General features: G+C 42.6%; 1 protein-coding gene across 10 annotated transcripts in view; it reads right to left on the bottom strand.

The window, feature by feature from the left end:
* The window catches only part of PKHD1 (PKHD1 ciliary IPT domain containing fibrocystin/polyductin), a 272265-nt gene that overhangs the window by 147827 nt on the left and 102294 nt on the right, over positions 1-22144 (bottom strand). For all 10 annotated transcript variants that reach the window (XR_012834978.1, XR_012834977.1, XM_075750415.1 and 7 more), the window contains 3 exons: positions 21585-21797; positions 2306-2513; positions 1148-1305 (listed from right to left, as the gene is read on the bottom strand). Coding sequence is in view for 8 of the 10 variants with exons in the window: in XM_075750415.1 (XP_075606530.1) it covers positions 1148-1305; positions 2306-2513; positions 21585-21797 (579 nt within the window). In the remaining 2 variants the exon portion in view is untranslated. The remainder of the gene's footprint in view (positions 1-1147; positions 1306-2305; positions 2514-21584; positions 21798-22144) is intronic.

Here is a 22144-nt window from a genome sequence, read left to right as displayed (position 1 = left end):
GTGAGGAACTGTTACTACCCACAGTCTGAAGGCAAGGAAAGTAAATCATAGGGCTGGGGAAGGAACTGATATTCCCGAAAAGCATCCTTCCATGGGTCTGTGCTTAGGATATTTTGGTACGAGGGGATTCAGGCTACAAATGTGCAACTTTGGCTTGTTCGGTGGAGGTGCAGAGGGGATTTCAAATTCCAGCACTGCTTGCTTATGTTCAGTAATGCTCATTTTTCTTTTAAAGAATGTAAATTAACCACAAAAAAACACTGCCCACTCATCTTCTGGTGACTCCTCTGAGAAATCCTCCTATTCTGTAACTCAAATAAAAACCTCAAATGGTTAGCACATTTCAGAGACTATATTTATGAGTTCCACAGAAAATGGACCATAAATCCATGAGTAATATAAGCAGTTGGCTGCTGGATATCAAATGAAGTCTTGTGTCACAGTCTGAAAGCCCAAGGCATTTTATTTTTAAAGGAAGCCTTACACCTGGGTTGCCAGATAACCTAACTCTCCTTAAATTATAATCACTGTGTCTGATTCTGCTTCCTCATCAGCTGGTGTAAATCAGGAAGCCACCTGTCAAACTTCATGGTGTTTCATACAGGTAAAACTAAAGGAGGACTGAGACACATAGCATTGTTTCACCAGTGTTACTATATTCTACAGGAAACCATCACCAGTTATTTTTTCTTGGTATCCCTAAACATTAAACAACATCTCAATATTTTACACTAAAAGTACAAACAGCATTGGGCTGGTTTTTTTTTTCCTTCTTCTTGAAGTGACTAAATAGTAAACACAATTAAAAATTTAATATATTATGTACACTGAAACATGCTTTCAGAAGATACTTTCTTTTCTACACCCTTAGGCTCAGGAAAAACTAAAAGGTCTTTCCCAAGATGGCTTGAAACAACAATGTGAAAATAATACATCTGAGATATTGCAATGAAAGGCAGTTCTAGTCCCAAGACTTCACACTTCAATGTCAAACAATGTTTGGAAAGATAAACTCGCTTTCCTGGCGCTGGTATGTCTCAAAATTATCCTATTAAGAAATATTTCTAATGCACAGTGATACCACAATGTGATGTTAATGGAGAAATTTTTCTCCTCGGTACGTTTCTGTGAGAACAGATCTCCTCACCTTTTGTAACACCTGCTTTTACACACTGTCTGAGGTGTGACATCCTCTCCATCGTGACATTTCCTTGAACAACAACCCTTCTGCTAATCAGTGCCACCACAGCTCTCAAAGGCAGGCGTTGGCCATTCACCCATCCCTCTCCAACATTGTGGGAGTAACTAGGGAAAGACACAAGAAAGGTACAAAGGTATCCGCACCTGCCAGATGGCAAGAATGATGCTTATCCCAAGCTTATGACTCCCAACTGCCCAAATTCAGAGCTGGTTTCAGTCCCATCTCACCATGGACAGTAGCACATCCAATGTGTCTGCCTATATGGGTTAGATGTATTTTTCCATGGCTGAAGTTTCTTTCCATCTTTTTGTCTCTCAAGCTCACAAATTTTCCTTAGATTATATGTTTACATCAAAATAGTTCAGACTTTGAATGCCCTTCCCCAAGATATTTGGGTGAAAACCAAACCATCAGTACTTTCTTTCTGAAGCCCCAAATACTTCTGAAAATGATACCATTAATTTTCCCAGGCATTGGAGTTGGGTTGCCTCCCAAACAGATAACACATTTCAACACTGAGGCTCCAGGTGTTGATGATAACAAGTACAGTTTGTCCAAGATCTCCATGCACAGAAGATGAAGAGAGCATAAGGCAGTGGGGCACTGAAACTACCACTCACTGGAAACATGGAAGCAATATTTCCACACTGAAGTAATTCACTTTGAGTGTGTTGTTAATCAGCTTAAGTAAATCAGTCAAGAAGGGAGGATTTTTTTTTTTTTTCCCCCACAGAAGTCAGACACTTTCTGGGGAAGAAAAAAAAAAAAAAGCAGCACTTTTTCAAGAAATTAACTTTGCAGGAAATTTCTTTGTCAACTCTGTGCTGAGGCCATTGGACTCTACTGGCCATCAGTGTTTTCTGCTTCAAAGGTTTTCTGAGTTCATGGTTATGATACAGAATTTAAACATAGTCAGAAGCATTCAGGATTGAACGTTCACTAGCTTTAGGGGGAGCAAGCAACCGAAATATCCCTGACCACCTTTGTTAAAGGGATTTATATAGTTATTACATCCCACAGGAAACAGCAAATCCTCACTTTGACCAAATTTTCCCCTGGTGTAGCTCTCTGCTACAGAAATCCCCTTGACCCTTGAAAGGATACCTGAGCGGTGATTTAAGGTACAGCTCCGTGTTGTTCACAGACTCAATGACAGCCATTTCTTCTTGCTGCTGTGCGTCTCCAAGGCCTGTCCTTCCAACCACAATTTCATCACCAGGTTGCCAGTCAACAGGTTCCTGGAGCACTAATCGTGTGTCGTTAGCACGAGCTGATGATTTCAAGTCTGTGAAAGCTACTTTAGGCATCCAGCCTGAAAAAAAAAAAAATGAAAAGCAAGTCAATCAACATAAAAAAACAGGAGCAGCATGCTTAGAAAACACTGTCTCACTTGGATCATCCCACAGTCATTCATTTCTTTTTGAAGCTGTGTAGGAGAGATGGGATTAATGCTACAAAAGAGGATCAGAAATCCAGCGCTTTCCAAGCAACATCTTCCATTCATATCTTTTGTCTCTATTGGTGCCAAAAAGCTGAAAAAATACACTGAAGTATGCTCAACAGGCAGTGGGAGCTGCGGCTCAGTTTCGTTCCCTCAACGTGCCTTCCCTATGTGAGAAACACCCTCTTCCTAAGCACCCTTTATAACCAACGGAGAAAAGCAGTCTCTGCAAGGCCCATAATTTTTCTGAGTGCAAAAATCACTTTGAATTATCAGATTCCCCAGTCAAGTGTCCAGAATGACATGCAATGAATCTAAGCCTACAATTAACTTGCATTCAGCAAAACATATGCTTCTGTTAGTAACATTTCGGTGACTTATGCAAAGACAAATATCACCACTTTCAAAAACTTTGAAGAGTGACTACAGATTGCTCAGCTAGCAACATGATGTCATTTTGACACTGTGGAGGATCCAAAATGAGGGGTCATTTTTTGAAGTCTTGGGTTAAGTGGTTTACCTGGCCATGCAGCACAACCAATGGGGTGCAAAATCAAACACAAGACTAAAATGGCTAGCTTTGAAACAGCTGACAAAAACCAATGAAACAAATAAAATCTGATGGTCTTTTTTACCACTTGACAAGTATGTTGCATCTGAATGGGTCAGCATAAGATTATGTGATGATGGAAACAGGATTCTACAGGTGCATAGAAATGTATCTCAAGCAGTTTCCAGGGCTAGCATACTCTGCAGGTAAAACGCTCCCGCATGGGTGGTGTTTCTCAAGGAGTATCCCTCGACTGCAGCTACATAGAGAGGAACAAAACCTGGAGGTCCCAAGGAAATGTATGGCAACACCTAACACAAAAATTGTTGTGTTTCTTGTCTTTTTAAATAAAGGCTTTTTGGTCGTTGAAAAGTGAATTCTCACCTACAAAAATATTTTGTCATTTTTATCAAATCTTGGTCAATGTATTATTTTAAAAAATCATTTGTGAAGGAGTTAAAACAACTCCCTCATTTTTCATTTGCCCACATCAGTTTTGCTTTTAAAATTAAGGAAACTAAACCCATCAAAAACCCAATTTTTTAATTTTTATTTTTTTTTAAGAACTAAATGTTTCACGTGAAAAGAATTTGCTTCAGCTTTTTTCATCCAAAAGTGGAAATAACATCACATACTCTTTTGAATGTTGTAACTTTGGGGACTTTTTCCCAGAAAACTTGAATGCGAGAAAACACTGCTGAAACTTATTCTTGGTGAGGTTTTAGTCTGGCTAGATCTGAAAAAGTATTTTCAACTTTAATGTTCAGTTCAGTTGCAGGTCACTTAACATCCCTATGGATGGGGATGAGTTACAGTAGTGTGATCATCAGAGGGCTGGAGCACCTCTCCTATGAAGACAGGCTCAGAGAGTTGGGCTGGTTCAGCCTGGAGAAGAGAAGACTGCGGGGAGACCTTAGAGCCCCTTCCAGTACCTGAAGGGGCTCCAGCAAAGCTGGAGAGGGGCTGGTGACAAGGGCAGGGAGTGACAGGCCAAGGGGAATGGTCTGAAGCTGCAGGAGGGGAAGTGGAGATGGGATATGAGGCAGAAATTCTTCCCTGTGAGGGTGCTGAGGCCCTGGCACAGGTTGCCCAGAGAAGCTGTGGCTGCTCCTGGATCCCTGGCAGTGTTCAAGGCCAGGTTGAATGGGGCTTTGGGCAACCTGGGCTAGTGGAGGGTGTCCCTGCCCATGGCAAGGGGGTTGGAACTAGATGGGCTTTGAGGTCCCATCCAACCCAAACCATTCTGTGATGATTCTGATTCTATGAATACACTGGTCAGGACAACTGCAAGATGCGCCCCCCTGCATCAGCAACCTTAGGCCACAAATGGAAGGCAGTAGCAAGGCTGCAACTACAGATTCCCAAACCCTCTCCTCTTCAGTGGACATACTACCAAGTCTGTCTGCAACAAGCCCCAGCAATGAAACATCTTGCCATTTCACCCTCCTTTCTTCGCTTCATGATCTTTGCTTTAACTCCTGACATACTTTTTTTCCCTAGCAGGCTTTGGAACAGATTGGTCCAGTGAGATCCAACACACTGAACACCATCAGGGGAGAGCATGAGCCTCACACACCCACCTCTAGTATATTTTTCCTTCCCTCCTTTGCAATAGATCATAATTTACCTTTAGCCCACAGCAAGTTACTGTCCTCCCTGGTTGTACTATAGAAAAGTAATAACACCAGAAATCACTGAGGGTAGAGGTTGCATCCAATAAATCATTTTCAAATTATTTTAAGCAAGCTTCTCTCTCTCCATTTCCTGTTTCACTTTCTCGTTCCTTATACTCTAGTGTTCCAGTCTTTTCCTTAATGAAGACAGAAATAAGGAGTAGTACCTCCAAGTCAATTAATGCACAGCAGAAACAGAAGGTATACTCTGTCATCTTGAAGTATATTTGAGCACCTGTTCTGTGTGTCAGTGAGTTGATGGGCATCTCAACCTAGCTGAGATACTTCTGGCTTATTATCTGTTCTCTTTTCTTAAATTGGAATTGAAATTCTCAACTTATATCTGTGGTGGGTTGACCCTGGCTGGGGGCCAGGTGCCCACCAGAGCTGCTCTATCACTCCCCTCTTTCATTAGACAGGGGAGAAAAGGTACAATGAAAGAAAACTTACGGGTCGAGATAAGGACAGGGAGAGATCATTCTCTAATTATCATCACGAGCAAAACAGACCGAACTTAGAGAGGGAATTCATCTAATTTATTACCAAGCAAAACAGAGGAGAGGAATGAGAAATAAAACCAAATCTTAAAACACCTCCCCCCACCCCTCCCATCTTCCCGGGCTCAACTTCACTCCCAGCTTCAACCTCCTCCCCCCTCAGCAGCACAGGGGGACGGGGCATGGGGGTTACGGTCAGTTCATCACACGGTGTTTCTGCCGCTTCTTCATCCTCAGGAGATGGACTCCTCTCATCGTTCCCCTGCTCCAGCCTGGGGTCCCTCCCACAGCAGACAGTCCTGCACCAACTTCTCCAACGTGAGTCCTTCCCACGGGCTGCAGTTCTTCACCAACTGCTCCAGCGTGGGTCCCTCCCACGGGGTGCAGACCTTCAGGAGCAAACTGCTCCAGCGTGGGTCCCCCACGGGGTCACAAGTCCTGTCAGCAAACCTGCTCTGGCGTGGGCTCCTCTCTCCACGGATCCACAGGTCCTGCCAGGAGCCTGCTCCAGCGTGGGCTTCCCACGGGGTCACAGCTTCCTTCAGGTGCCTCCACCTGCTCCGGCGTGGGGTCCTCCATGGGCTGCAGGTGGAATCTCTACACCCCCTCATCCTCCCTCCATGGGCTGCAGGGGGACAGCCTGCTTCACCATGGTCTTCACCACGGGCTGCAGGGGAATCTCTGCTCCGGCACCTGGAGCACCTCCTGCCCCTCCTTCTTCACTAACCTTGGTGTCTGCAGATGTTCTTACATCTTCTCCCTCCTCTCTCTGGCTGCAAAAGCGCTCTCTAGCTGTTTTTCTCTTTCTTAAATATGTTATCACAGAGGCGCTGATTGGCTTGGCCTTGGCCAGCGGCGGGTCTGTCTTGGATCTGGCTGGCATTGGCTCTGTCAGACACAGGGGAAGCTTCTGGCAGCTTCTCACAGAAGCCACCCCTGTAGCCCCCCCTGCTACCAAAACCTTGCCACGCAAAACCAACACAATAGCTAAGCAAATCTCCCAGATATCCTTCACTTAATGTGCTTCAGTTCATACCATGGAACTGTTTTGGAATATATCAAATGGATTTCCTTCAGATAAAACTAATGCAGACACTGTAATCCAGTAGGATATGTAATACACTTTAGGTGCTAATGGAACCAGACTAGAATGACTCTATAGTAGCCCTGAAAACACATACAATGTGGACCCTGCATCCTCAGCACCTACATCATTCGCTCTACAGATCTGCTTCTATTGGGACACACTGTTTTCTAATGCAGCCAGAGCCAGAGCCCACCTTGCACCATTCATGAGCACAGACATCAAAGATTTTCCCTGTGAGACCTCATCCTCAACACAGTCTTAGCCAGCTCAAAAAAAAAAAAAAAAAATCCTCTTGATATCAGCCTATGTGCATTCTTTTACTAGCAGCAGCCTCATCATCTTTATTCATTTACCTTCTTTCATTGAGTGATCCTCGTGAATTTTTAGGACTCACATAAAAGCAAACGACTGACAGCAGCCATCTGGATGTTGAGCAGCACACAATTTTTCTCCAGTTCTGGACATTTTGTTTACAGTGCTGGTTTGTGTGCATGTGTTCACATGTGTGTTTGCGTGCATCTGTGGCCAGACATGACTGACTCCCATTGTGTACATCTGTCACACACATATTACAGCAACACTGCTGGGCAACAACTCTTGTCATTAGGAGGTGCAAACAACCATTCTGCATTCAAAATATGCTCTAATGGAAAAGGCTTGTTTCAGGCTTTTTTCCACTTCCAAGCTCCGAAACAAGAATTTTTAAGGAAAATCTTCTCAAGTTTTTTTCTTCTAAAAGAAGAGTATTCAAAGTATCCAAACTGTCCCCCTCTTCTTTTTTCTTTTTTCTTTTTTTTTTTTTTTTATTTCTTACTGTGCTCTCCTAGTCTCCCTCTCTGTCTCCCATTCCACAGTTTCTTTTACCTTTTTCCTGATGATTTAGGTGGGGTATTTCTTTGTATAGAAGATCTACTTCCAATTTCCAATACTTTTAGCGTATTTTTATTAGGGGAAAAAAAAAAGTTTATATCAGAGTCCTCTTTCCTTCTTTCCCATTTATGTTTCTACATATAACACCATCCACAGGTCAGATTCTCCTCTACCCTAAGCAGCAGGAGTGACACACAGGGTTTGGTCAGTGATACTTTTCAGGTCAGTTATTAAGGAGGGACCATAACTGAAGCTGCTTTGCCTTAACTATAATATATTCCGAGCCTTATGGTTTTGATGGGAGCCCATCATACACCCACACACTCACAGAGAAATGTATTACGCTGTTCCTCAAGCAGTCATCACCCATTGCTGTTTAAAATCACCTTTTCCCCTTTCAAAAACAAATATACAGCTATTAACCCTGAAAATTCACTTTTTAAATTTTGGAAAGTAAGTATAATATTGTGACCTATACCTCACATAGTTCCAACTACAGGAAAACATGCAACCCCCATGTTCTTCAACTTCAGTATCCAACAGATTTAAATAAAGATAGCTTGAAAAAGAGCACAACACCCAGCAAATCACTATCAGTGGTGGTATCTGCAGTTGCCTTGACTTAGTTTGGAGACTGTGGGTTGGTTTCAGATGCCTAAACCTGTCATTTTGGATGTATGATTGGCCTCTAGCTGCTGTTCCAGAAAGGCATTGGTCTGATACAAGTCCCGTGTCCTATCTGCCAGACCCACGAAGACACCTTGGATACCATTCAGGGTGCCTGAAATGGTCCTTTATATTAACAGTCAGGTAAATGAACAGATGTCAGACAGCCAAATCAAATTGCTCCTGCTTCTTGAAGAAGTTTCCAGGCTTCTGCTCACCTTCCAGGGGTGGGCTGAATGGAGAGGGTACACCACTTCTCAGAGGCAATACTACATCCATTTTTTTAAATGGGGAGGTGAAATGAGTTGATGAATATCTCAGGAGGGAATGATCTCCAGCTAGGAGACAACCTTCATTTCCCAGAGTTCTTCTCCAGCTTCTCTACTTCAAAGAACTGATGAGCTCTCTACAAAGTTGATGAATACCTAAAAGGGGTTCCCTGGAACAAAGACCCCTGTCTCTGCAGTCTGTCTGCAGGACCACCCTTTGGAGGCCCAGAGCCCTTTTTCTTGTTTCTCCTTGGAAACAAACTCTATTTCAGATGAAACATGCAGGGTTCATAAAATAACCGACAGTGATTGGGACTGGGCTGTGCAACAGGTAAATAAATGACTTGTTTGAAAGTAGAAGGTTTAAAAGACCAACAGCTGCAGTATATTTAAATTATTTCTTCCCCCCAAAAGTACTGCAAGCAGAAACACTCAAAAGTACTGAAAAATAGATGAATCTGTATAACTTCTCAATTATTGAACTCATTTTTAATAATTAACTGTGCTCAGATTGGAAAAAAAAAAAAAAAAACAGATCTTGAGATCTAAAGCAGAAGTGCCTTCATGTTAAAGGGACAGGACAGAGCCTTTAGACTCAAAATGCTATTGCAAGCAAAGTAAGAATTGAACATTTTACTAAATAATTTGACTGAAACACCTTTAAACACCAAGCAGAGCAGAACCAGCTTGTCAAATGGCAGCCCAGAAATGCAAGTGACTTGAAAACAAATTCCAAAGTGAATTAATCACAAATCATAGCATAAGGAACGTCTTGGCACCGGGATCTTGGTTTATGCTTCCTGTTGGAAGCATGATGTGATGAGGCACTCTTGTATAGACTTGGAAAAATATTAAGAACAAGGCCATTCTGATGTGTACAGCGCCATTCTCTTTTCTATGTCAAGTAGAGAAGAAGAAAAACAGTAAAAATTTAGTTTCTTACAGCCTCTACCACAAAACATGTTCCAAATCAATGTAGGATGCTATATGATTACACTAACTGATTTCACCTAGTCCCAAGTGGTTCAACCGGAGATGAGAATTTGACCTTTACAGAAATGTCTCAGAATCACATCAAAACTCAGCTAACTCAGCAAGGTATGTCAGGGTATACTTATCTCCAGGGTTACAAGAAAGTCTGTCTACAGTAGACAATGTGGATTGGACTGAGTATTGTAGGTTTAGATAAATTAGGTCACTTTTTACAATCCTCTGATCACAAAAGACATCAATATTATTTCCTCTTCCATGTGTACATTGGGTGCTTCAGTGGGCGTTGAAAATTTAAACTGGGTGTTGGAGAGCTATCTCTGATGACCCTGCTTTGAAAGCAGAAGCTGCTACAATTGGAAACACTGAAATAGAGGGCTGTAAAAAAAATGACTGCAAGGGAGAGGCAGCTGTAAGCTGATTAATTAGGAGACAAGTCCTATAGTCAATGGGAAAAATAGGCTCCTGGGGAGCCTACACACTCTGAATCACCGTCTGGAGGAGTTTCTCTGTCCCAGGAAAGGCTCAGGAGAGTTGTCTCCTAATTCAGGCAGGGGGATTTCCCCAAAGTGACTCAGAAGCATTTCAGTGGCCAAGGAACCTTTGAAACTCCATCTGCCCTGACTAGTGGCTTTCCCCACAAAGCCACAAGTTTCCTCGGGCCTGAAGGTACGCGCAGACCTGTGATCCCCTGGTCAATGATTCCCTTTTCTCGTTTATAACCCCAAGCACGTGTCTAGCTTTTCTGCCAGCCTCTCAGCACTCCAGAGCAGAAAGGGAGAGAGGGAGAGACAAAAAAAAAAAAAAGCAGTGGTATTGATCTCAGCTGAGAAAGGCTGCTCCAGATCCCACTCCTGATCCCAGTGGGAAATTTTGCTTCAGACAAAAAAAACCAAAAAACCTTTAAAGTCTCTGTTTGTCAGACTGGACAGTTATGAAGTGTTGAAGTGTTCATTTTACCCATTCCTTGTACATTTATGAAAAAAATCACCTCCTGCCCACTGCCTTAAAATGTCTTCCAGCTTCTACCAGACAAGAAACTTGGATTGACACTGGTCACTAAAGGAGGTGCATAATTTGTCATCTATTATTTGTACTAAAGGAAGGCCCACCATGCTAGACGCTCTGAACATGCAGATAACTAGGGCCAGACCTAATGGGAGTTTCTCCACTGGCTACAGACAAGTCCTGCCACAGCACTCATGGATCTGAGGAGCCTATGGTTGGGTGCTTCACTCTATGCAAACATGGGTGAGGCCTCCACAAGACAAAGTTATTAATCTCATTGTACACAAAGGAAGGTGCGGAGAAGATGCAGAAGGCCTAAAAGTGGCTTGTTTGGGGTTACATAAGTTTCTGGAATAAAGCTGGGAAGTGAGTTTCCTCTGAGCCAGCCCAGTTTGTCAAAAATGAAGCCTCCCATTCCAACTAAAAATAATTTAACACATCTGAAAAAACAGCACTTAGATTCCTGTTAGCATTTTCAGTTACTACTCACTCTTCAGATATCAGCCCCAGAGCAGGAGGCTGAATTGCAGCAACATGAATGTCTTGTATCATTTTATGAAAAGGGGAAACTGAGTCAGTTCAAACAGATAAACTGAAAAGTGACTAGTTTGCCTTGGTCCAAGAAGCAGATCAAAACCAAAAAAGGAGGTCAGAGCCCCTTAAGACACCCTCGGCTCTCTGCTGGGACACCATGAGATGCTAATACTGCAGTTACCTTGTGTTACTGATCTCATTCTCCAAGGGATAACTTGGAGTTATAACACAGGTCTTCTTTGAACAGAGAGTGACCATTAACTCCAGCCTGTTTTCAGTCTCCAACAGCCACTGCCCGCACACTTCTTTTGTTGTTGATCCACCACTTCTTTCTCTTCAGCTTCTTATAGCTCCTGTCCTTCACCTGACCCAATCTCTCCCACCTGATGATTCCAGTCAACTCCTAAATCTCACAGCCTTGCCCTTTCTCTTGTCATTCCTTCCAACGTGTTCCCTTCCTCCTTGCTGTGTCTCTGTCTGGTGCTACATCTCCTGGCTTACTGCATTTCTTCCTCCCATAGATTCAGGAATGTATGGGGCACAGCAGAGAAAACTGACTGATCAACCAGTTCTCAGTTTATTTGTGAAGGCTTCTGGCTTGAGCAGGCACCCTTAGGCAGCATGATTTTTTCAGCCTGCTTTATCCAAGCTCTCAATTCTTCTATCCACGGATTTAGCCTCCATGTCTCTTTTTATGCTTCCAGGTCTTCCTGTCAGGCTCTGCTGCATAGGTCCCACTTCATGGTCTGCCTTCTTCTAAGTCTTCCTTCAATCTGTATTTTTTGTCTTCTGTTTTCCTTCTGGAGAACATTCCTTTGGACTCCTGACTTCTCTTGAATGTCAGCCAACGCCACTGATACCTCTTTTTTCTTCCAGCCACACAGTATTTTGGGTGCTGTGTTCCAAGACTGATGATCAGTCATCTGGTTATATACACCTTCAAGTTTCTCCACATGACTTTCTCAATTGCCACCTCTGCTTCTCCTCCTTTTCTTCAACTCTCTTTCCAAGCCACAGGCTGTCTTGGGGTCAATATGTATTTGAACAAAACTTATGCTCAGCTCTTCCAAGGATTTGTGATCACCACCTTCTTGCAAATCTGCAACACATAAATCCAGTGGCAACACCTCTACAGAAAGCCTTTAGGTCTTCTCATTCTACAGCTCAGCTTCTTTCATAACGTTGTCCTGTGGTGCTGTCGGTTTTTTTCAGCATTTTCAGAGTTACTGGCCATAATCTTTCAACTTTGTTTGTTTCCAGAACACGCTGCTTCAAGATACAACAGTCCTTCCCTGGAGTATATTCAGCCCAGTCACTCTTCTGTGTCTGATTTATCCTCTTGCAATCTGCATCCACAGACATGTTCATGCTCTTACTCCAATGGCAACCAGAAGGCATTTGAAACCCCAGATCTCACTGCCTAACATTTTCCCTAACCACCAGTTTGCTCTGAAAAGCTCTTGCTTTTCACACGTTTCTACTCAGTTAGATGAATTTCACCTTAAACCTATGGGGTGCTCCAGATCTAAGAATTTCAGTGACTAGATGGCACGTTGCTTAGATAGAAAACAGATTTCCCTGCCCTTAAACCAAGACTTTTTGGAGTACATGTTCTCACCTAACTTTAGATACCCAGGGAACCTCCTAACCAAGCCTGACAGCAAACAGTGTGAGGCACATCCAGAGTTAAGCAGAGCTGGAGAGTCTGGATTTTGCATGGGAGTGTTGGTAGAAACTTAGACTCCTTTAATTGGTTTTAGAAGGACTGGTTCCAGCCCTAAACCTGCCATGGGATTGTTGATCTTTCTCCCAAAAAGTTGTTTATATGTTTTAAACAATCTTCCTCTTCTGCATGGGACAGTAGGCTTTGAACCCTTCTCCTCTGACTACACAGGGCCAGGATCCTGCTGCATATCATCTTCTCTCCTATTTACCACAAATTAATTAACTCAGGTTAGGAGCACACAGTTTGTTTGTAGTGTTGACAAACTATAAAGCTCTTTTATACCTTTTGACAGTTTACTGGCGCTTTAAAGTTGAGGTAATGAGATCCCTTTATATCACAAAAGGAATTTACAAGAACTGCAGGGCTCAGACACACAATCTACTTACCGTGACTATACAAGTTATACTGCAGATAATCTGTCAATCTGTTGCAGCTATGTTGTAAATCTTTAGTGTAAATGAGAATAATATCTTTCAATTCCCATGAACAAAGTGAAAAGAAACAAGCAGTTTACATTCCCACAAAAAAGAAATGGGTTTTGCAAGAGACAGAGTTAAAAATGTTACTCAATGGATTATAGGTATGATTGAAGAAAAAAAAAAGAAAAAAAGAAAAAAAAATCCTCACACCACCAGTATAAAAGTCTCCAGTTATAAAACACAAAACAATTTACTGCAGCATTTCAGATGTTTGTTAGACTGCCTAAGGAATCCAGCTTCCTCTCCACTGTCATAATCCCTTATTATTCCCTTTTCCCTACCCAAATTGCACTGCCTACTCATACTTAGCTTGGCCATTCCTAAAATGTCCAAATGTCAAAGTGATAAATAGCAATACATCCATTGGAAATGGGTGCTTCAAAAAAGAGATTTATTTTTTTTTAATACTTTTTTAGATCCACGACAGAGACTTTTTGCTGTTGCTGCTTCAGTTAATAAAATGAACCAAAAAATAATAACGTATAAAATTCCTTAAGTGAAAAAGAATATAAAATCTTTTGCAGAAAGCATCCTTAGGATACAACACAGTTGTGCTGCTACAGCTCTCTATGATCAAATGGACCTTAGAGTCCCACATTCTTAATTAAGAACCTGGAGAAAATTTTTCATGAACTTGGATTTGATGAAGACTCTTTTTTCAAGAAAATGTCCCAGCTACCTCAACTCTTACAGTGACTAGTCTAGTCACTGGCCATAAAGTGTAGGGAATCAGAAAAGGAAGCATGAGAGCTGCTTCCCTACCTTTTCATATGCGTTTAAAAACACATGCCTGAACCGTGAGCCCTCAGGACTTGAAGCTTTCCAGCTTACTTTTGCTCTCTGCTAATTCCAGTCCTTGGTATATTCCCTAGGCATTTGCACAATGTTTCTAACTTGTTTTGCAATGAGAGGAGTCTGGGTTTTTTCCTGCTATGCATCTCCGAAAGATAGGGATGTCTCTGCTCTGAAAGTGGGAGATGTCTTTCCACCCCCATACAGTCCTGCAGGACAAACTGCTGTGTGTGGGCAGCTCCCGGGGAGATGCAGACAGCTTTTCTGCTGCTTCCCAACACAGCCAGTGCAGAAAGCTTTTCATTCATGCCCTGAGGTAAAATAGGAGGTCCTTTCTAATTTATAATCGCTCATTAACCCTTGGGACACCCAGGAGTTTATCAGCTTTTTGACTGCTGCACAGGCAATCTGCAACAGCCTCAGTGCTGGGCGCTCAGGATTACCCTGGGTATTTTAAATTGGGTTTGAGTGTGGGCTCAACCTGTAGCTTTTCTGATGTCCCCATTGTGTGGGACCAAACCCAGCATCAGGCACAAGCTTTATGCAAGCAATGGGCAGAGACAGGAAATTTGGACCTACTTGGTCCCCTCACGTGAACCATGGTAGGTCCCTGCGCACAAAGCCATCATGTGCCATCTTCCCTGTGGCACTATCATCTGCTTGGCTCTGGGTAGAGGTCCTTCCTGGACAAGCTCTGCTTGGTGGCCCACTCATCCAAGGCCCAGTGCAGACACGACTTCAGCAGCTCCCTGGCTTCTTCCTCCTCTCATGTAAAACAGGGGTGATGCTTTCCCATTATAAGTGGGTTCTGGAGGATGAAATTCAAGTCTACAGATAACCAGATGTAATTTCACTCCAAATTCAAATGAGGCCAAACTTTCAACATCTTCATAGAACAAAAATTCCACACCAAAAAAATTACCATTGCACTTTCTTCTTCTTTGTACTGACACATTAAGGGGTAATGGGTTTAAGCTGAAGGAGAGTCGATTTAGATTATATGTTAAGCAGAAATTCTTTCCCTGTGAGGGTGCTGAGGCCCTGGCACAGGGTGCCCAGAGAAGCTGTGGCTGCCCCTGGCTCCCTGGCAGTGTTCAAGGCCAGGTTGGATGGGGCTTTGGGCAACCTGGTCTAGTGGAGGGTGTCCCTGCCCATGGCAGGGGGTTGAAACTAGATGATCTTTGAGGTCCCTTCCAACCCAAACCATTCTGTGATTCTATGATTCTATGATATGAATGTGGGGATTTAGGAGGTTTTTTTTTTATTCTATAAAAACATTGCATTTCACTAGTGTTGAAACATTGATATGAGACAGATATAATATTAAAAATAACACTATGAAAGTCCAGATGAAAGCAAAATTATAGACCTAAACACCTTTTCCTTCTCCCTTTGGGGAGAAAAAATCTGACATCATCTGAACGAGAGGACAAAGTGAATAATTTTTATTTTCTCTAGTAGGAAATATCCTTGAAAGTGACCTAGTCCTGCTGAATGTTTTGTGAAACTACAGTTTTCACCTTAAAGCATTTCCACCTAAATATCTTTGAACAGCACCGTCAAGAAAGCAAGGAGTATGTGACTGAGGATGGGAAGGGCCGTGTGATTACACAGGTCTATGGAAACTCTCATTGTTGCTCTTTCCTGCTACATTACACTGCAGAAAAAGCACCGTCCCTGTGCGCTGCCCCATAAATGCAAACATTTCCAAACATTTTCCTTTAATCAGAGGTTACCCAGTCACTTTGTCAAGTTACATCACCCCAGAAAGGACGGGGAAAGATTTTCCCAGCTCCTTCACTGCCTTTGCATAAACCAGCGAGCCTGACACAAAAAACACTCTCCACACCTGAAAATAACTCACAACTAAAGGTGCCACACAGGAAAACCTCTTTAAACTGACACCAGGAACAAACAGTTTCAAAGGCAGCAGCCAACTACTGCGCGATCCCGTCGCGAGCTGCGCACAGCTGTTAACATTTTGCTTTATTGCCAGTTAATCTCCCGCGCTGCTGCCGAACGAGACGGGGAATGTCTGCCCGCGGGAGCGGGTACGCGGGGCGGCACGACCATTTAAATGCTAAGATCAGTTCACTACATCCCCGGCACGCGATGAAAGAGAATTAGACACGCGGGAAAAGTGAAGATGAGCCCAAAAGGAGGGTCCCTGCCTGGCTCAGCCCGCAGCCCTACAAAAGCCCAGATCTGGGTCCAGCCTTCTCAGCTTGCCAAACTTTGCAGGCTTTCCCCCATCCAGGGTGGAAATTCACGCTGATTTTGTTGTTGGTTGCTTCTCTTCCTCCAGTCAATCTCCCGGTTGTAGTTTGGGCCAGAATTGGAAGGGGTGTTTCAATTTTATAGTCAAAGGTTTAAAAAAGGTGACACTCTCGTCCCACAAAAAGCCTCTGTATTTGTAGTGACCCACAGACCTCTCCCCATCAAGAAAAACAAGCTGATATATAGTTAATAGAGTATATATAGAGATAATAAGCTATACTTTCTATATATTAATTACATTATATATTATGTTATACTATATATATATTTTAACTTTATATAACTCTCAGTCCCCTTTACATCACATTTTCCTCATTAAGATCAGCAGCAGAATACGGAGCAACTGATTTAAGTTTAAATCAAAAATAGATGCATTTCTGTTAGAAAGAAGTACATTCTATGAAAGACACAGCAGCTTTCCCTGAACTCAGCTCTCTGGGTTCCCCCCTCCCCATCTGCTAGGTCTTTAAAATCTAATGGTCATCTTCTATTTGTGAATAAGAAAGTGAAGGAACAAGTCATTGTACATTAGTTGCTCCATGGGAAGTGCCTAAGTGCAGTTTCCTACCCCCAGTGAACGCGAGGGGATTCAAGGCAGCTTAGCCTTCTGTTCAAGAGCCATCTGCTTTAATGCATCATGTTAAAGTCAAGGTCTTGAAAGGAAAAATGCTATCACAGAAGGCAAAAAGTATCCTGCAACCACCACACAGAATAACTAGCATCTAAGGAAAACTAACCTATGGAAGTGACGCCAGAAAGGGAAAAAGGATCTGAACTCATGGTGTAACAGAGGTGTGCAAATTAATGGTTTCACTTAGGTAATAATATGTTTTGAATGGACGAACATTTCAATAAGGTAAAAAAGCGTACCTTATCTCTAGCAGATTTCTGCACCCTATCTTGAATCCCCCTGCTATAGTTTTTTTTTGTTTTTTTTTTTTTTCTTTTTTTTATCCCCTGGGAAGATTTTCTTTTTAATATGTGAGTAAAGCAGAACAAATTCTCTCATGTTGTCTATGATCTCTAATCTCAAACTCAGCACAGATACAAAACACTGCTTAATGGAGGAAAAGCAAGAAGCATTTGATTAAATGTTTGATCTCTTGAGGAATGCACAGGCTCTGTAGAGCACAGTGCACAGCTCACAAATATTTTTGTGTTTTATTATTGATTAAAAGTGATTAAAATTAATAATTGGTTCAACTGATTAAAAATACTTTTTTTCCTGAGCTGAGATTGTCTTGGATGGAGGGAAGTCTGGGGTAGAAGTGCAGAATTGCCTCTGTAATGTCACCTGCCACTGTCAGCACCCATTGCAAGTGCAGGGGCATTCTTTGCAGCAGGACTATCTACAACTTTAGAGGACTGAAATGACCTCTGTTTTAATGATGCTGATTGTAAATAGGTACAGTATTAAACCAAAACTCTCTGGGCATTGATGTTTTTTTCTTTATCACGCAGTTTTCACAATCCGGACAAAGTGAATGTAGCATGGTGTTAAATCTGAAGTGTAGCTTCTTTCATCTAGGCGGAGAGGTATATGTTATTAGTCAAAATGCAGGGAACAGGCTCTTACGTTCATGCCCTGTATCATCATGGTGTTGCTACTGACAAAGTTTCAGCTAAATACATGGCAAAAGTGCTGGACTTTGTTTGGGAAGAGGCACAGTCTGCTTTGAGGGGACACAATGGCATAATGACCTCATCTAAACAAGACTTCTAAAAAATGGAACAGAATGGAAAAGGACTTTAAAATTTTTCCATCCGTGGTAATAAGAGTGTTGGGACCACGAAATCAGGCTGTCGCAAAGAAAGGGTCGGTGTCCTCGACTACTGATGCAGCATCTCCACTTACGCTGCCTCCACGCCCGGTCCCTGCCCTCCGCTCAGATTCTGATGGTGTCCCCAGTCCGGTTTCCCTGGGAAGGACAAAGGCGCAAGAACAGCCAAGGCCACCACGCTAAACTTCTCTCCCGAAGCTTGTCAGGAGAGTTTCTCAGGGAATAAAGCACGAATGGAGCTGGAGACAGTGATAAATTTCCCTTCTGAACAATCAATAAAATTCTCTCAGCCCCGCTCAGGCCCCTACTGCGGATGCAAGGGCCATAATTACATTGTCAAAAAGTCAAGTCGCCCTGGCTGACTGAAACCCCCTTTAAAACTGACGTGTGATTGACAGGCAGTTTATGGGTGGCACACTCTGACTGGCAGGGGAGTTGGCTAAAGCCAAAGTCAACAGCGAAATTTCCCAGTCTGTTACAACCACCGGAGCAAAGGACTGCCACTCGCGAGGGAATTGTGGGAAACCCTTAGTCATATTAACATATCAAAGCGAGGAGCTGACAGCGCTTACTAAACAATCTGAACTCAAGCATGGCTGCTGAGCATCCCCCCAAACTTCCCACTCTGAAGGAGAAAAGAAATTAAAATGCACTCAGCCCTGTCTTCACCAAGACAGCTAAGAATTTGGAAGCCTGCTTATTTAATGATTTTGATCTGAGATAACATGCATATGCGTGTATATATATGTATCTCACAAATATATATTGCCAACATGTCAGCCTCTTTTCACATATATATGAAAGAGGCTGTCATGCTCGACAATTTGTTTTATACCACAGGCCAGACTGGTACTAAATTGGAGACAGAACAGCATATTTCTGTTTCATGTAAGCAATATGAAGTCAGCAAAAGAACACACTCCTTTTGGTCTTGTTTTCTAGTGGGTTTCTACTGATTCAATGCTAAATTGCGAATTACATGGTTTGAATGAACCTTAATTGCCACCATGCAATGGGATTTTATGTAGCGCAGAGCTTAAAAGTGACTTCACAGCTAGTCTGGGTTCCTTGAATAAGAAATTCATAAGAACTCTTGAATAAGAATTGATAAGAAATGAAAACCAAGAGGTGTTTCCACTAATGGGCCAAGCCACCTTTGGCTTCAGGTATCTCCATCCAGGTAATGTTTGGGTTGCAGGCCACACCTTCTTGGTTTCCTCAGGAATGAAGAATCGCTGGGAATTATGTCACTGAGTAAAAAGTATGAAATATCAGTGAGAAATGCCTTGAGGGTACTGACATGGACACCTGGGTTTACTTCCCTCCATCACATTGCCTAGGCGACACTGCAAGAAGTGCTTCTGCCCGGTTTGTCTCTGTAATTTCATGGGTTGTCTGTGAGGATGGAGGCAACAAGATAGTGATGACACAGGCTCAGAAGTTAAACAAGCAGCAGCGCAGGAGGCACAGCTACTGTTTTTTCCTACATTGCTAGAAAACGTAGCAGCACGAAGAAGACAAGGCTCTTGTTATAAAGCTCTGAGAATTTAAGGACAAAATCCTAACTTACAAGGGTCAAACTGAGAATGGAAGGATACTTTAAAGTAGCAGGAGAAGATACAGAAAACAAAACAGCAAAAGCTGTTATCAGGCAAATTCAAATCAGACTTTTTAATACTTTTCTTAAAAAAGAAAAAAAACTAAAAACATGGATGATTAACCAAATTAATCCCCTGGAACAAGCTTCTACAGAAAATGCCGGCTTCCATTTCCCTTGACGTCCTCAAAGACCAAGCCTTTCTGGAAGGCATGCTTTAATCTAATGCGAGTTACTGAACTCAAGGCTGGGATAACTGAAACTCAATGGTCAGTAACGGACAGTCAATTCAGTCCAGATGATCTAATAGCAGTTCTTCACAGAGCCCCTCTAGGAAATGGGATAGAAACGCTCTGCCCTTCTGCAAAGCCAGTTTACCAAAATTATTAACGCTGTTTGCAAGCACTAAATAATTTAGCCTCGCTGTGTCTCGACGAAGTGGTCAACAGCAACTGACGTGGCGTTCGGGAGCAGTGCAGCCCAGGAGCACCTTCCCCAATCTCTGCTGCTCTCTCCTGATTCAGAAAAACATCTGTTCACCGACTCCCCTCCAACAACCGACCTCGCCTGACCTTGCTCAGCTCCTCTGAACTGACAGGATTACCGCACAGCGGTACAGCTCTCTCCCTGTCTGTGCTCAGATTGTACCCCTCGGTGTCTGACATCATTTTTGACTGAGAGCCATACATGTCAGCCACGCTCAGATAGCAACATTTCTGCCTGTAGGCCAGGAGGGTGTAAGTTTAAGCCCTCCTGGAGGATACGAACGCCTACCAATATGAAGGTTGACACACAAGAACGTAAGGGACGGAGATGAGGCATTCAGATGCGTTGGTGTTTTGTTTTGTTTTTTCTCCTCTACATAGTGCCTTTAAAAAACAGCCCATTAGTTAAGAGCTTGATACGTTTGCATTCATGCTGAGTTTGGACCTGAATTCCATATCCAATCTGTGCACCAAGAAATGGTCGGTTTATACCCATATTTCAAAGTCTTCCGAAAAAAAGCTCTGTATCTAAGTTCTTCTACTCTACAACATCTGCAAACCTACATCCATTTTCTGTCCTTTTGGTCCCTCGTCTGTTCCACTTGGCAGGAACCTAGAGCTCTGGCACTGCAGGGCTTCCTTTGAGAGAAAAGTCCAGTGGTTAGAGCAGAGGACCAGGCATCTAGGACTGAAAATCTTGGCCTTTCCACAGTTTTTCTGCATCGCTCTGGGCTTGTCATTTATGACAGCAACCTGTGCTGAGCAGGTGCAGCTGCATGGACCACCACGAAAATAGAGATGCCAGCTGTACTACTAATTCTAGAGAGAGACCACTGGCATTGGGATGCCAGCACAGTATGGAGAGGGGAAGGACAAGGGGAAAACACACTGCCAGGAGCACTTTGCTTCTGCTTTGAAGACAGGTATCATCCCAACTCCAGCTGACAAAGGCTGCTAACTCCAGCATGTTTGGCATTGGACTCACCATGGGACCTACCTAGAAGACCACTATCTCTTGGAAACCCCAAAAGCCATGTCCTCTTTGGGGATGAAACTTGCCAGTTGTTATGGAGAGATGTGAGGGGAGAAGGTGGTTACTTTCTAGTAGCAGAGCAAACCAGGATTATTCACAACAGATATCTGAGATCCAGTTTCCAAGGGACAGAGACTTTGATTTGTGGACAGACATGTGAGCACTCAAACATCTTCTAAGCACCTAAATATCTGCCGGGGTTTCCTAACTATGTGATACCGTCTGTCTATTGAGGTCCAGATTTTCAAAATGACTCAGCTCCTAATATGGGAACTTTTATGGAGATACAGAACTAAGCTTTGGTGCATAAGATACTATTGAAATAGGAGTCTGATGGTGAATGTAAAGATATGAAATTTTGGTCCTAGAACCTGATTTCTACAAACACTTAACTGTAATTAGAAATCCAAGTTCATGACCAAAGTTGTTGGGGTTTGTTTTCTTTTCTTTTCTTTTCTTTTCTTTTCTTTTCTTTTCTTTTCTTTTCTTTTCTTTTCTTTTCTTTTCTTTTCTTTTCTTTTCTTTTCTTTTCTTTTCTTTTCTTTTCTTTTCTTTTCTTTTCCTTTGTTGTGTTTTATTGATTTGTGTTTTGCTTTTGAAGAGAATTAAAAAAAAAAAATGTACTCACCATGAAGGGAAAGGGTCCCATTCCTCACTGCCAGGAACTTGACCCCATATGGAAATAATGGTGGAGAATGGAGGCTTCCATAGAGGTAGATGTGTGCTTTGTGACGGAAAGGGGCCTCGGGGGATCCCACCTGGAGCTCTCCTCCATCAGATATTAGGATGTAATGAGCATGTAGTTCTACAGGTCCTGGACCAGTGAACAAGAGTTTGCCACCTGAAGACAACAGAAGAGTAAAATGCAACCATAGATCTAATAGCCAGTCATCATCTCACGGTCAAAGGAGCTGGTTTTACAATAAAATTACAAGATTAAGGTTAAAATATTATTGTGCCCTGCAAAATTTCCACCTTGCCCTGTACTCCTCCGTATGGATTTATCAGCTCTTTACAGATCTTATTTATTCAGTTCATTTCTAAATTCTACTGCAGGCTGCCTTTCTAGACTTGAGCAAGGCCATTCAGCCTGGGTAGACATCTAAGTCTCTCCAATTCCAGTGAAAGGGAGTTGTTTGGAAAATCCCAGTCTTAACCTACTCACTCTCTAAATGTTAAAAAGGGATA

This window comes from Balearica regulorum, chromosome 3, assembly GCF_011004875.1.
Source record: "Balearica regulorum gibbericeps isolate bBalReg1 chromosome 3, bBalReg1.pri, whole genome shotgun sequence".
NCBI lineage: Eukaryota > Metazoa > Chordata > Aves > Gruiformes > Gruidae > Balearica > Balearica regulorum.
This window is presented reverse-complemented; position numbering and strand designations above follow the sequence as displayed.